This window comes from Cyprinus carpio, chromosome B1, assembly GCF_018340385.1.
Source record: "Cyprinus carpio isolate SPL01 chromosome B1, ASM1834038v1, whole genome shotgun sequence".
In the NCBI taxonomy this organism is placed as follows: domain Eukaryota; kingdom Metazoa; phylum Chordata; class Actinopteri; order Cypriniformes; family Cyprinidae; genus Cyprinus; species Cyprinus carpio.
Window position 1 is genome coordinate 18651604 of NC_056597.1, and position 14449 is coordinate 18666052.

The 14449-nt window shown below is 36.7% G+C and overlaps 2 protein-coding genes across 2 annotated transcripts; one reads left to right on the forward strand and one right to left on the reverse strand.

Moving 5' to 3' along the window:
* Window positions 1-1054: 1054 nt before the first annotated feature.
* fgb (fibrinogen beta chain) lies at window positions 1055-5206 on the reverse strand. The gene is made up of 8 exons (XM_042716886.1): window positions 4952-5206; window positions 4839-4853; window positions 4539-4742; window positions 4026-4209; window positions 3478-3819; window positions 2512-2634; window positions 1814-2099; window positions 1055-1699 (listed from the first exon to the last, which is right to left on the reverse strand). The coding sequence occupies exons 1-8, from the start codon at window positions 5027-5029 to the stop codon at window positions 1471-1473; spliced, it is 1461 nt and encodes a 486-aa protein (XP_042572820.1). The 5' UTR covers window positions 5030-5206; the 3' UTR covers window positions 1055-1470.
* Window positions 5207-6721: 1515 nt separating this feature from the next.
* On the forward strand, window positions 6722-13933 carry rnf175 (ring finger protein 175). Its single transcript, XM_019093707.2, has 9 exons — window positions 6722-6868; window positions 9159-9196; window positions 9562-9703; window positions 9789-9943; window positions 10764-10871; window positions 11176-11296; window positions 12093-12226; window positions 12606-12707; window positions 13361-13933. Exons 1-9 carry the CDS (start codon window positions 6848-6850, stop codon window positions 13479-13481), a joined length of 942 nt encoding a protein of 313 aa, XP_018949252.1. The 5' UTR covers window positions 6722-6847; the 3' UTR covers window positions 13482-13933.
* The last annotated feature ends 516 nt before the right edge of the window (window positions 13934-14449 follow it).

Sequence of the window (14449 nt, forward strand, 5' to 3'; positions counted from 1 at the left end):
ACAAGTGCAGTATGGAGTACCTCAAAGCTCAGTACTAGGGCCGTTACTTTTCACGCTTTACATGTTACCCTTGGGAAATATCATCAGGAAACACGGTGTTAGCTTTCACTGTTATGCTGATGATACTCAGCTCTATATTTCTTTGCGGCCCAGCGAAACATGCCAATTTGAAAAACGGAATGCATAGTCGATATAAAAAACTGTACGAGTAATGACGAGTAATTTCTTACTGCTAAATTCTGAAAAAACAGAGGTGTAAATTATAGGACCTAAAAGCTCTGCATGTAATAACCTAGAACGCTGTCTAAGACTTGATGGCTGCTCTGTCAATTCTTCGTCATCAGTTAGGAACCTAGGTGTGCTATTTGATAGCAACCTTTCCTTAGAAAGCCACGTTTCTAGCATTTGTAAAACTGCATTTTTTCCTCTCAAAAATATATCTAAATTATGGCCTATGCTCTCAATGTCAAATGCAGAAATGTTAATCCATGCGTTTATGACCTCAAGGTTAGATTATTGTAATGCTTTATTGGGTGGTTGTTCTGCACACTTAGTAAACAAACTACACTCACCCCAAAATGCAGCAGGCTAGAGTTCTTACTAAAACCAGGAAGTATGAACATATTAGCCCGGTTCTGTTAACTCTACACTCGCTCCCTATCAAACATCATATAGATTTTAAAATCTTGTTTATTACTTATAAAGCCCTGAATGGTTTAGCACCGCAGTATTTGAACGAGCTCTTGTTACATTATAGTCCTCCACGTCCGCTCCGTTCTCAAAACTCTGGCAATTTGATAATACCTAGAATATCAAAGTCAACTGCGGGCAGCAGATCCTTTTCCTATTTAGTGCCAAAACTCTGGAATAACCTACCTAACATTGTTCGAGAGGCAGACACACTCTTGCAGTTTAAATCTAGATTAAAGACCCATCTCTTTAACACACTGCTTTCTTAATTAATGTGGTTCAGTTGCTTTGACGCAATCGTTTTTGTTTAAAGCGCTATATAAATAAAGGTGACATGTAATAAACTTGTGAGAGATGTCAAAAGTGTTTTAAGAAAGTTTATTTACTAGAAGTTGACAAAGTTAAACACAATAACGATGCCCCCAAAAGTGCCAAAATGCTCTAAAATAAGAAAACATTACATAAATACAAAGACACATCATTTTTTATAGGTAAGCTTTAATGAGAATTAGGCAGATTGTGTTACATTCCTTACAATCCTTGTTACAGTCCTTGTGTTACATCTTGTTTTACATTTTATCCTTATGTAAGTCTCAAACTTTTCAAGTTAATTCACTCTTTTTTATACATATATGAACTGTCTCATGGAATGTTTAGGCTCAGGTTTTATTATTCTCCTATTCTCAAAAAAGCCTAAATGAAATGAGTGCTATTGAATGGGAATTTGCTCAAGAATGGACACATCTACTGCATCTCATTTCAATTTACTTATAAGTTTTATTATTGTTTGAAGAAAGGTCTGATCTTCATGCTGATAGATTTGAGCGAATACCATGAGCCCTTCCAGTTCATCCACACGATGCCATCATCTGTCCCATGCTTGGCCATATATTTTGTATAAGATCCTCCCCAGTAGTATCGCCCATTAGGATTACAAGAGTGGCATCGGTTGTACCACCATCCTCCTCCATCTTCTCTTGAACACTGCTTAGAAGAATCTCCAGGTATCCTGTTTGAGATGCAGACAATTGGAAAGAGAAAGAACAAATTAGATACTGCACAGCTTATCCATGCAGATTTCAATTTGGCCACCATTAGGACAGACTCTTAGGACCATACGCACCATTTGTCATTATCTCTGTCGTAGGTGCTGAACATCATGCCGTTATGAATGGTCATGGTACGATTCTCTCCAAACAGTTCTGTTGCACCATCCAAGAATGTGTTTCCAGCTGTTCCTGAGTAACGACCAGCTGCTAGAATGTAGTTGGTAGCTTCGCCCTGCACAGTGAACTGCTCATACTGAGCGTAGACCTTTGAACCGGACCAGTCTTCCATTTCAACCAGAAGCTCAGTGGGACCCATCTTTGTAAGCTGACTAATACGGTCGTTACCCAACCAGTACTCGCCTAAAACAGTCCACAACAAGTACATTAGAGAATGAAATTATATGAAGAGTCAGTAAATGTGACTTAGAAAACCCTGCTGAAAAGACCAGTTTCTATGCTGGTCGAGATTGGATTGTGCTGGTTTGTTTCTAATGGGCTTTTATATATAAGCTGTTCACCAGTTTTTTTTTTTTTTTTTGGTAATACTGGGTTGACCATGGAAGCTTGTTGGTTTAGCTTGTTAAGAAGCTTGGTTGAGGAAATCAGCACACCAGCATCCAAAACACAACATATATTTGTCTTTTCTGCAGGGTTTAACTACATCATTAGCACTGCTGGGCTACATTTGAAGTTCTTGGCTAGATACTTCAGGTACACCCCTAAAACTCCCACATGCAGAATCACAACACATTATTTATTATCCGTAGCTCACCAGGAGTCTGGCAGTGGCCTTTGCCCACATCAGATGCAATGTTTCCAAAGCCTCTTCGGTAGTCATCCCAACGTCTGCCAAAATCAACACTGCCATCCATACGGTTCTGGATGAGCACCCAACCTTTGGAATAGTAGAGAAGTTTATAATGGTGGTTGCGTCATTGGTAAAATATGCTTCTAACACACATTTTTACTCCAAAATTCGAAAAACGTACCTATTAACTGCAGTTTCTGACTGAAGTAAACCCTACTGGCAGTAAAACACCAATAACTTCTATTGCTTTTCACACAAATTATGATTACAAGGCAGATTATCGATTAACAGAGAGTTATTTTCGCAAAGTTCCTTGCATAATACTATGTTATGGCCTCAAAACTCTTGACCTCAAAGCATGACTGATGATTTGTTAGTTAGTTTGCATCACATATGGGTTTTCAGACAAGAAAACTTTCTGTTTACATCAGTAAACTTGCTTGGTAGCTCACCCGGTACACCACTGCACTTGTGGATGTGGAGCACTTGGGTATAAGTCTTGTGAAACATGAGGTACAATAAAAGAGCTCATAGACTTGTAGAATCTAGCTAAAATGGCAATGTTGCTTCGGCAAATTAGCTTTTTATCTTACATTAGTTTTTGATGCCATTTTTGGTTAGGTTTAGGGTAGGTTTTTTGTAGTTGCTCTCTTATTTTTCACTGGACATTTTATGTGTGAACTGCCACACTACATACAACAACTAATGACATAAAATGCTGCCAGATTCACATTAATCTTTTTTGGATACAACTGAATGCACTTTCAGTGACACTCACTAGACATTTCAATTTGAAGGTATTACAAAACGTAATATCACTTTGCAGAAAAGCCTGAATCGGATGTTTCTCATAACTTTCCTCAGCAGGCCTCATGATTTTGAGATCCTGAGTTACATTGGGGTTATGGGTTTGTATGAAGCTGGACATACCTCCTTTTTTACTTGTCTGATCGCAGAAGACCTTGTAAGGCATGCTGAGTGGATCAGGCCGTATGAGGTACATCTGAGATTCCTCTCCTCCTTTGCGAATGATGTCTTCACACTCCTTGCCGGAAACCACAGGAATCGGGCAGCTGACTTTACAAGGCACTTGGCACTTGGCCCTCTGAGAAGTGATGGCTTTCTCTAAACGCTGAATCTTCTCACGGACCTTGTCAAGCACACCCTGTAAGATTTTGATGTTCTGGGGGAAGGTGATGTCCACAGCATCCTTAATAAAAGCATGCTGGGTCTCTAGGCTGTCTGTGTACTGACCAACCACCAAACCATTGCCTATGAATGAACACAAACAGTGTTTTATAAACCAATTCATTTGGCAGATTATGTAGTCCCTGGGAATCAAACCCATGTCCTCAGCATTACCAGTTGAGCTACAGGAACACTAATCTTAATAATTTAACTTATTCTTTTCTGATCACAATAGACTATCACCTGCAGATCTGCAAAAGTTTCTATGCTCTCTTAGGAAGTATAGTTACCCTCGCTGACTCTTTGTCTTTGTGTTACTTCTGCAGTCATATCCAAGACGTAGCCATAGACAGAGTTGGTGGACTGGGTCAGCTCATCCACAGATCTTTTGAGCTGTTCTACAGTTGGCCTCACGTTACGTTCTTGCTTCTGGAGGGTTTTCTTTAGATCACAACCTGTGGGACACAACACACCCTGAATAGAGAGAGAGGAAAAAACAAAAAAAAACAAATTTGAATTGTGTTTTGTTTGTGCGGTATTAACTTGAATTAGGATCTTTAACCACCATAAACACCAATATTCAGATTAATGGTTGACAAAATGGGTTTTCAGTGTGAGGTTATTAATGCTGTACATTTGGTCTCCCCAGTATTGAACATTTAGTTGTCATTGATTTAAAGTTCTATATAGTTATTTAGATCTCCTGCAATACTTGTCATCTTATTCTAAAATATCATACATTTTATGTTGCCCATCTAAACACATATTGCACAAGTATAATCAAAACACTTTGGCACTCTGACCATTTTTTCAGACATGTGGGTACATCCACCAGAATCTGGCTGCTCTTCCTTCTCCTGCATAAGTTTTCCCACAGGTGCTACAGTTGGTCTTCCCCGGTAACGGCTTCCCCCGCTGATGGGAGGTGGGGCAGCCGGGCCTGCGGAGTATGTCTCACGACCTCTACTGACGGGACGATGACCTCTGGGATCTAGGGCTTCTTTAAGCTAAAATCAATACAAAATCCAATTAAAAATGTTACGTTACTGCATTTTTTAAATGTAATTGTTTGCAAATGTTCATATATATATAAAAAGACTTACATCTTTTTTGTCTTCCTAAAGTAAAAAAGTGGGATAGAAAGCAAAGAATAATCACTATATTATCAAAAAGTAACAATATAATTCTAGGCAATATTATAATAAATAATATTTACCGCTCCATCCTCTTCATCGTAGTCGCTCTGTGCAAGAGCTCCTACAATACACAGGCAAAGTAAAAAGCGAAGCTTCATTTTTGTGGAGCTCACACTACAGTTCCAGTGAAAGTGTGAGGTTTTCAGCTGTAGATAATTCAGTGGTGCTCTCCCAGAATTTATACCAGATGAGCCCCCCGCACTAGAACAGGAGGGACTGCAGTGCTGGTTAATCTTTAATTTTTAAGATGTGGCTTTTGGTAATCAGTACAGGGACGGCATCATTTTTGGGAAATGAAGAAATGACATGAGCAAAGCAATGATAAATAATCATGAAGCAATCAATGTATATGTCTATTAAAATGCATATTTCAATATAACAAACAAATTACAGCAATAAACGGTTCTGTATATTATATATCCTATGGCTGTTAATACGGAATGTAATTTTTTTTTTTTTTTATGATGGCAGATTTTGGAATAGAGATCCTGACTTCAGGCAGCATTTACATTGAATTGCCACTGCTGCTGCTTACAGAAGAATAAATAAATGTATGAATAAATAAAGAATTCCAGTGTTCTGGTGCAAACTGTTTAAAAACAAAATAGCATTTTTAGTATAATGATTAATACCCAGTTCTATGAAAACACAGTTAAGGTTTTGATGTGGCGAAAAACATTAAGCACAAAAGGTGTTCAGTTGAGAAACACTCTGTCGATGTGCGTTCTGTTAAATTTGCATTACTCAGCAAGTAAACTATTGCTGTTTGTTTGTCCAGTGTGATCTGTTGTGCCATATCTTCAACCACCCACATCTCTGACTTTGACTCAGAGTTAACAGTCATGACTATGACAAACAGACACTTTGTACTCAGTGTGTAGTGAAATATTTATATTAAAAACACTAATGCTCTCGATGACCTATCATTGTAAAATTATAGCTTTGTATTTACCCTGTAAAACCTACCGTATCATATTTAATATATAAAATTCTAAAGCCTCTAAATTATCAACATTATCAAAATGGTCATAAAAACCCTGTTACATAATCTACTACATGCATTTTGTTATCTGACTGATTTGTTTTTTTAACCCCTTCATGTCATAGTGCACGTATTTTCGCTGTGAAATCTTTACATATTTTTAAAAAGCAAATATAAGAATAACTTTTATATTGTTAGTAATATTTCACGATGAACACTTAGTGATTTCATCTAAATTTTTTGGCCAAATAAACATCAACAATTGCACCAAAAATTGCATTTGCTAAGTTCCTAAGTAACGTTTTTTGTTTGTTTGTTTGTTTGTTTGTTTGTTTTCCGCCCACAGGAGGAGATGTTAGCCACACGTCTTAGACTGGGTCACACTGGTTTAAATACAACATTGCACAGAATAGGAAAACATCCCACTGGATTATGCACTTACTGTAATACACAAGAGACAGTGAAGCATATACTCTTAGACTCCAACAAATATGAAGAAGATAGGGCAGAATCAAAGACACAAATGTATGAACAAAGCATGACACTTGAGCATTTATTAGGGAAAGCATCTGGGAGAACACACAATTTATTCATTTTATCAGTGCTCGAATTGAATCAAGTCTTATGGGGGGCCCCGGATCCCCCCAGCCCCCCTTCAATTCGAGCACTGAATTTTATTTTTGAAAAACACTGGGTTAAGAGAAAGAATTTAATAGGTTTTTTTATTCTTCTTCTTTTTTTTCTCTCCACCTCTCCTTTGATGTCATTCTAATACCCACACTCCAGTCTAGTAGGTGGCGGTAATGCACCTTTGAGATGAGTTACCAACTCTATTAAACCTGAAAGAAGAAGAAGAAGAAGAAAAAGAAGAAGGATGTCTGCCGGTAGAAACGGAGCCATTAATAGATGACTGGAATCTAGACCGATATTAATAATGGCTGGCTTGCAACACCAGGTACTCGATTCAGTATTTTATCGATAGACAGTCCCGAGACAATTAGACCATTTGGTGTTTGGCCCTCATTTTGTGGTCTGTGTAATAGCTGTCGTTCTACACTACCAGCTAACATTACGCAGCTAGCGTCAATGAACTAATTAGTGTGTTTACACCGCTCTTTAATCGACACGCTCGCGTGCGCTGGTGATGGTAACGTTAGATCCGTTGATTATAATGGGTTCGGTTTGTTTAGTTTAGTTTTTTTGGTCGGTTGTTTGTTGGGAAAACTGGCTACAGGTAAAACGCATGTTAACGTGGCAGGAACATCTGATTGTCAATACATGTATTTGTAGATTACTGTGGGGTGATCTGGATGATACAGTAATTAGAAATGCACAGCCTGCCTGTTTTATTAAATGTGAATCATTGGGCAGTCAGAAAAGGGACTGGAATGAACAATCACGACCTGCAAGTGTATGTGCATATTTATTTATAAATAAATGCACATCTGTTGACCCTCATAATATATACTGTGTTATAAAGACTCTGAAGTTTAAAAGATACTCATGTATAAAGGGCCAGCTGACTGCTAGAGCCACACAAGCGCTCTTCTAGTCAGCTGAAGCTTCATAGAGAGGTGTGCACAAGCATGGCCATGTTTATCTCAGACTCTTGTGACATATGGAAGAAGATGCCTGCATCAGTATGTGCTTTAGATTAGGGTTATAGGTTCAGATGTGCAAGGGATTCCCCCCTTGTCTAATCACCCCTGTCTTTTCGTAGTTCACTTAAATAGTCTTGTAGTAATAAGAAAAATACATCTCCTGAACTATTTCTCCCATTCATAAGGGTTTTACACAAGGCCTTCTTTTAGGAGTTAGGCTATAGGCTGTGAACCAAACCAACCAGCTGCGAGGTAAATCGCAACGTAACAAAATTAGATTTTATGTAAAAACATTTAAAAATCAAGACAAAAAGGGAAATCTAGAAGGCCCATAAAATATTGCATATAGCATAATTAAAAGATGGATAAATATAAAAAGGCCTCTCTTACACTAGCTTGCTCTATTCTTTTTCTATTCTATCTGTTTTCTCTTTATGTATTAATAAAAAAAAAACTTGCCACATGTATAGCGTTAGGCTGAGACTTGTCATAGCACTTGCATTTTGCTCTTTTGTTGATTCTGATTGCTTCCATTGTCCTCATTTGTAAGCTGTTTTGTATAAAAACATCTGCTAAATGACTAAATGTAATATAAAATGTTTGATTTAAAGATATAAAGGTATTTAAAGATTCAAAGTTATATATTATTTTATTGCAAACAAACTTTTATTGCAAAAACTGTCTTGATTCTCTGGTTTCCCTGCAGGATTATGGGTAATGTAGTTTATCACCTGGAGTACTGTTAAAAATAAATACATTCTTGAAATAACATGTTGAAGGCAATGAAACTAATTTTGATAAACAAAATTATGAAAAGAATGTATTTTGTGTTCTACAGCATAAACAACCTCGTAGCTCAAAGTAGATCTGTTTTTAATGTTTTATGAGTTATCATTAAAATCTGCTCTTCAATGGAGAAAATAAATAGATTTTTTACTTGTGGGACCCAGCTGCACTCAATTATGTGGCTCACTGGAAAACTGGATTCTGACTGGTCAGTAGTGGTCAATAATGACCGTTGTCCATGGAAAATCAATATGTGTTGGGATGGCACAATAAATCCAGATCAGAAGTCTTGTAAAAGCCTGAAGGGTGATACCTTTATATGTGACCCTGGACCACAAAACCAGTCATAAGTAGCATGAGTATATTTGTAGCAATAGCCAACAATACATTGTATAGGTCAAAATGATACATTTTTCTTTTATACCAAAAATCATTAGGATATTAAAAATTATGTTCCATTAAGATATTTTGTAAATATTCTACAGTAAATATATCAAAACCTAATTTTTGATTCGTAATATGCATTGCTAAGGACTTCATTTGGACAACTTTAGAGGCGATTTTCTCAGTATTTAGATTTTTTTGCACCCTCAGATTCCAGATTTTCAAAAGTTGTATCTCAGCCAAATATTGTCCTATCCTAACAAACCACACATCAATGGAAAGCTTATTTAATCACAGTTTAAAAAAAAAATATTAAAAATTTACCCTTATGACTGTTTTTTTGGTCCATGGTCACATAAGGTCATAAAACTACAAGCATAATACCTGTAAAATAATTAAACATGCAGATCCTGCAAATATAAAGATTAAATATTGCATGTGGATTGTTCATTTTCTTTCTTTCTTTCTTCACAGGACGATCCTTTAAAAATGTCCCACGGAGAAACTTGGAAGTAAGTGCTCTCATGATCAAACATTTTATGTGATTGTTGCATAGAATACTGTTTTTTTCCAAACTGTCACAACCTGTCTTTTTAGTACCTTATGATTGTCACCTTCTGTATAAAAATAGTTTCTAGAGCATATGTGTGTCATTTATTATAAATGAACATCGTCAGTGTCATGCGGGTGTCCTCAGTAGGTCTAGCCTCATGTGTGATCCTGCAAAATGAACAGCTTTTCCACAAACTCCTGGCCTATTTTTCTGTATCATTAGCTTCTCGTTTTGTGCATTTGGGATGGTGATCTCTGTTTTAGCTTTGATTTCATGGCAGAAACATTCTCTGACTGTTTCTGAATTACGTGTGTGTAACTCCAGGATGCAGCATGAGAGGTTGCATGTGAAGCACAGAGGTCATGAGGCCATGCATGCCGAGATGGTTCTGATCCTCATTGCCACGCTGGTGGTCGCTCAGATTGTCCTGGTTCAGTGGAAACAAAGACATTGCAGATCCTACAATGTGAGTGTCATGTTATACATTGTAGGACTCTTAACATCACTATGCTTTAATATAAAGCAGTTAATGAATATTGTTTCTCTTGTAGATGGTCACGCTATTGCAGATGTGGGTGGTTCCTCTTTACTTCACCATTAAGCTTTACTGGTGGCGTTTCCTGTCCACATGGGGCATGTTCTCCGTCATCACCAGCTATGTTATATTCAGAGCCACACGCAAGCCTCTCTCCTGCAGAACGCCACGGTAATGCACAGAAATGCTTTGTTTTTTGAGAGAAAATTGCATTTCTGTCAGCATTTACTCATCTAGATGTTGTTCTAAAACTTTCCTTAGCTTTTTATCTTCTGTTGGACACAAAGAGACATTTTGAGGAACAGTCACACTATACAAAGAAAGTATATTGTGATCAAATGTTAAGAAGCAAAAAAGGGCAAATGTCCACCATTAAAGGCATCTTTGGTTTACTGTAACATTCCTAGAAATGTCTTTTTTTTATGTTCTACACTATAAAAAAAGTTTTGATTTTGACCGAACTTAATGACTTTTTCATTATTGAATTTTAATTTTTGGATGATCGTTTCCTTTAAAGCAGGGGGCCTCAGAAAACTTTCAAGGGGCCATAGGATGACTTGTATAATAAATTAAATATATAAATGAATAAATAACTTTAAATAGCTTAGTATTTAAATGAATAGATTATGTTAATACATTAAAATAATCTAACTTTGATCTAAACCAAATATATAAATTAAAATCTAAAAACAAAACTCAAAAACTGTTTTTTTTTTCTTCTTCTTCAATATTTTAATGGAAGAAAATGCAGTTCCAGAATTAACAATTTTAATTAAATATATCAACTAGAAGTTTGAAAACAAACTGCTTTGTAATTATTAGCAGAAATACCAAAATATCTTTAATAGGCTTTATATACTATAATGTGTTCAGAAGTTTTAAATATAACTAACAGCACCTCTGTAAGTTAGTTTTATGACTGCATTATAGTTGTGTTGCTGAATGTGTTGCTTTAGCTGTGTTTTAAAGAATGCATATTTCACTTCTGCAGGATGGTGTATAAGTGGTTCCTCCTCATTTACAAGCTGAGCTACGCTGTGGGTGTGATTGGATATCTCGCCATCATGTTTACCATGTTTGGATTCAACATTTTTTTCAGGTGTGTGAACTTGATTGACATCAGAAGTTAGTGAGTCAGTAGTTTCTATGTTAATGCTGACACAATGGCATGCTAATTGGAAGGAATTACTCCCTTGGTGACATTGTAAGTCTGTAAAGAAATGGATTTATACTTCTGGGGTGACATATGTTTCAGAGGATGTGCATTGATTGTCTAATTGCCATTCTGAGAACAATTGTACAGACCCCAGGTCTTCAACCCTGTTCCTGGGGACTCACTGTCCTGCAAAGTTTAGCTACATTGTTATTATATTATTATATATCTTTGTGTTTTCTCTTTTCAGGATTAAAGCAGAGGATTCAATGGATGTGGGTGTGATTATGCTTTTCTATGGTCTGTACTATGGGGTAATGGGACGTGACTTTGCTGAAATCTGCTCAGACTATATGGCATCCACAATAGGGGTAACTATATGCATCACTTTATATGACAACATCCAAACATGCTCATATAAATGTAATTCTTAAAGGTGCTGTATGTTAGTTTTTAACTGTACTAAAGCATAAAAATACCATAATATGTTTGCAGATATTTAAGAAACGTGCTAAGTTAACATACTTGTTTATCTGAAAAACAATGCTACAGTCATTCTCCTTTGAAAATGTGCGTTCCGGGCCGGAATGACGGTCTCTGTTTTGGTTTTTGGATCCCGCCCATTGCCAGTTGCCAATTGGAAGAAAACACAGCTTATTTCATTTCATTCATCGTCAAGTGCACTTGTTCCTGTTGGTGACGTCAATCTGGCAACCTGCATGTGTCAAGTCTAAGGAGGAGGGGCCGGGTGAAAAAAAAACTCCAATATTTTGAATTTGGACTGCAATACCTAGTTCAACCACTCGGTGTCAATCCTACACACATCACCTTTAAGCCTTAAATCAATTCATTCTCAGATATCCAGTGATATTTAAAGGAACAGTTCACCCAAAAATGAAAATTTCTTGAAAATGTACTCACCCTCAGACCATCCAATATGTAGACCAGTTTGTTTGTTCATGGTAACAGATTTGGAGAAATTCAGCATCCTTTAAATTTTCATTCTGATGGTGTAATGCTAAATATCATCTGTTCTGATGTACAAAAACATTCTACATAGCCTTATAGGACAGCTTTTTTGGGTGAACCACTTCTTAAGAATGTTTCCGTTTCAAAAGCAGAAATGTTTCGGTCATTGTTTGTTTCTTTTCTGTCTGCCTTCTTCAGTATTATAACATGGGTGGTATGCCGTCCAGAAACCTCAGTAATGATATGTGTGCCGTGTGTGGTCAGAAGATTTTTGTGGATGTAGATGAGGAAGGCATCATTGAGGACACCTACCAGCTCTCCTGTAACCACACGTATCCTTCATTTCCCCTAAACCTCATCTGTTACGGTTTAACAAGGTCTATTCAACAAGGGGAAGTCGTGGCCTAGTGGTTAGAGAGTTTGACTCCTAACCCTAAGGTTGTGGGTTTGACTCTCGGGCCGGCAATACCACGACTGAGGTGCCCTCGAGCAAGGCACCGAACCCCCAACTGCTCCCCGGGTGCCGCAGCATAAATGGTAGACCACTGCTCCGGGTGTGTGTTCATGGTGTGTGTGTGTGTGTTCAATGCTGTGTGTGTGCACGTGTTTTAATTTGATGTTTATTGTATGAGGAAGCAAGTATCAATTTCTGTAATCAGTTGTTAGTTTGTAAAATTATTCTGTTTATCCTTAACTATCTTTGATCAACAGATTTCACGAATTCTGTATTCGTGGCTGGTGCATTGTGGGAAAAAAGCAGACATGTCCTTACTGCAATGAGAAGGTGGACCTCAAAAGGATGATGAATAACCCGTATCCTTGAATTTAGTTAAATTGGTCATAATTTACAAGCAAGACATTCAGTTATTTAATCACTGGGTTTCCAGAACACCTACACTGCCATCCAAACATTTGGAGTCAGTAAGATTTTTTGAAAATTGATTTTTTTTTTTTTAATGTTCACCAAGGCTGCATTTATTTGGTCAAAAATATATTTAAAACAGTAATATTATGAAATATTATTACAATTTAAGATAAACTAATTCATATCTAATTTATTACATTAATTTTGAAAACACTTGTTCTGCTTAATACTTTTATGGAAAGTGTGATACATGTTTTCAATATTTTTTTTTTGAGTCTTTTGATCAGTTGATCCAAAAAAAGCATGCTTGCTGAATAAAATAATTTATTTTAATCATTAGTAACTTATGAATGATATATGTATATCGTGGGTTTTAAACATTTTAATGTGTAGGACCCCATAATGTGATGATTGTCTTGCAAGTTACTCCGTTTCTAAAATTTTAAGAAAAAAAAAAAAATTTTAATATCTGGGGGGAACACAAACACACACACACACACACACACACACACATATAGATATATTCTGAGAATGTTTTTGAAATGTTATCATGTTTTCTGATTGCCATTTGTAATATTTATGCCTTGAATCTGAACATCAGCTGGGAGAGAACACATGTTTTATATGGACAACTTCTGGATTGGTTGCGGTACTTGGTCGCCTGGCAACCCATCATAATTGGAGTCGTGCACGGAATAAATTTTTCACTTGGACTGGAATAAACACCTACAGTATTTGATTCCATTTAAAACTGTGCATGTGTTGACCTTTTGAATATTTATTTGTACATTTGACAAACTGTTCACTTTATAATATAAATCAAACAGCATTTGCATTTAAATTTATTAGATATTTAGAAACAGACTCATTCAGACACACAAGTCTTTCAGAAGTGACCTATGCTGATACATCAAAGACATACAGAAGCCCCTCTAAAGCTGCTGTCTATCACACCTAATCAAAACTGTGCCTCAATGTCTGTCTGTTTAATAGTTTAGCATTGTTATGGTGTATTTTATGTAAGTGTGGATATTGACTGGTTATGTTTTCATCAGGGTAAAATGGTGGAGTTTTCGCCAAATCAGTATTTTATTATTTTTTTTTTTTGAGCTGGCCAAATTCTCAAAACCCAGGAAGTGACCCGCTCTGTGGAAAATAAAACCATGGCTACTAATGTGACTGGAGTCTAGAAGAGGAAGCCTAATGAATTGGAAAAAAATTAGGAACTCTGGGTTTGTGTTATTAGTTTATTCTCAAAATTTAGGCTGAATTTAGATTTGACTTGATAGCAAACTGAAATGTCTCACTGTTTCTACAAACATATTAAACATCACAACTATTTTCTACAATGATGATAAAATGAAATGTTTCCTCAGCAGCAAGTCAGCATTTTGGAATGATTTCTGAAGAATCATGTGACACTGAAGACTGGAGTAATGATGCTGAAAATTCAGCTTTGCATCACAGGAATAAATGACATTTTAAAGGTGCTGTATGTAGGATTGACACTGAGTGGTTGAACTAGGTATTGCAGTTCAAATTCAAAATATTGGAGAGGGTTTTTTCACCCGGCACCACCTCCTCAGACTTGATGCACAAGCAGGTTGCCAGATTGACGACACAAACAGGAACGAGCGCACTTGATGATGAACGAAATGAAATACGCCATGTTTTCCGCCAATTGGCAACC

What these genes read in the sequence shown, in the direction of transcription:
- fgb (XM_042716886.1), bottom strand. Translation starts at nt 5,029, where the DNA reads ATGAAGCTTCGCTTTTTACTTTGCCTGTGTATTGTAGGAGCTCTTGCA. An exon ending in TCAGACAAGTAAAAAAGGAG is followed by an intron (nt 2,635 to 3,477) that starts GTATGTCCAGCT and finishes ACTATTCCAAAG; the next exon opens with GTTGGGTGCTCATCCAGAAC. An exon ending in AGGCCACTGCCAGACTCCTG is followed by an intron (nt 2,100 to 2,511) that starts GTGAGCTACGGA and finishes GGACTGTTTTAG; the next exon opens with GCGAGTACTGGTTGGGTAAC.
- rnf175 (XM_019093707.2), top strand. Translation starts at nt 6,848, where the DNA reads ATGGCTGGCTTGCAACACCAG. An exon ending in TGGCTGGCTTGCAACACCAG is followed by an intron (nt 6,869 to 9,158) that starts GTACTCGATTCA and finishes CTTTCTTCACAG; the next exon opens with GACGATCCTTTAAAAATGTC. An exon ending in CTCTCCTGCAGAACGCCACG is followed by an intron (nt 9,944 to 10,763) that starts GTAATGCACAGA and finishes TCACTTCTGCAG; the next exon opens with GATGGTGTATAAGTGGTTCC.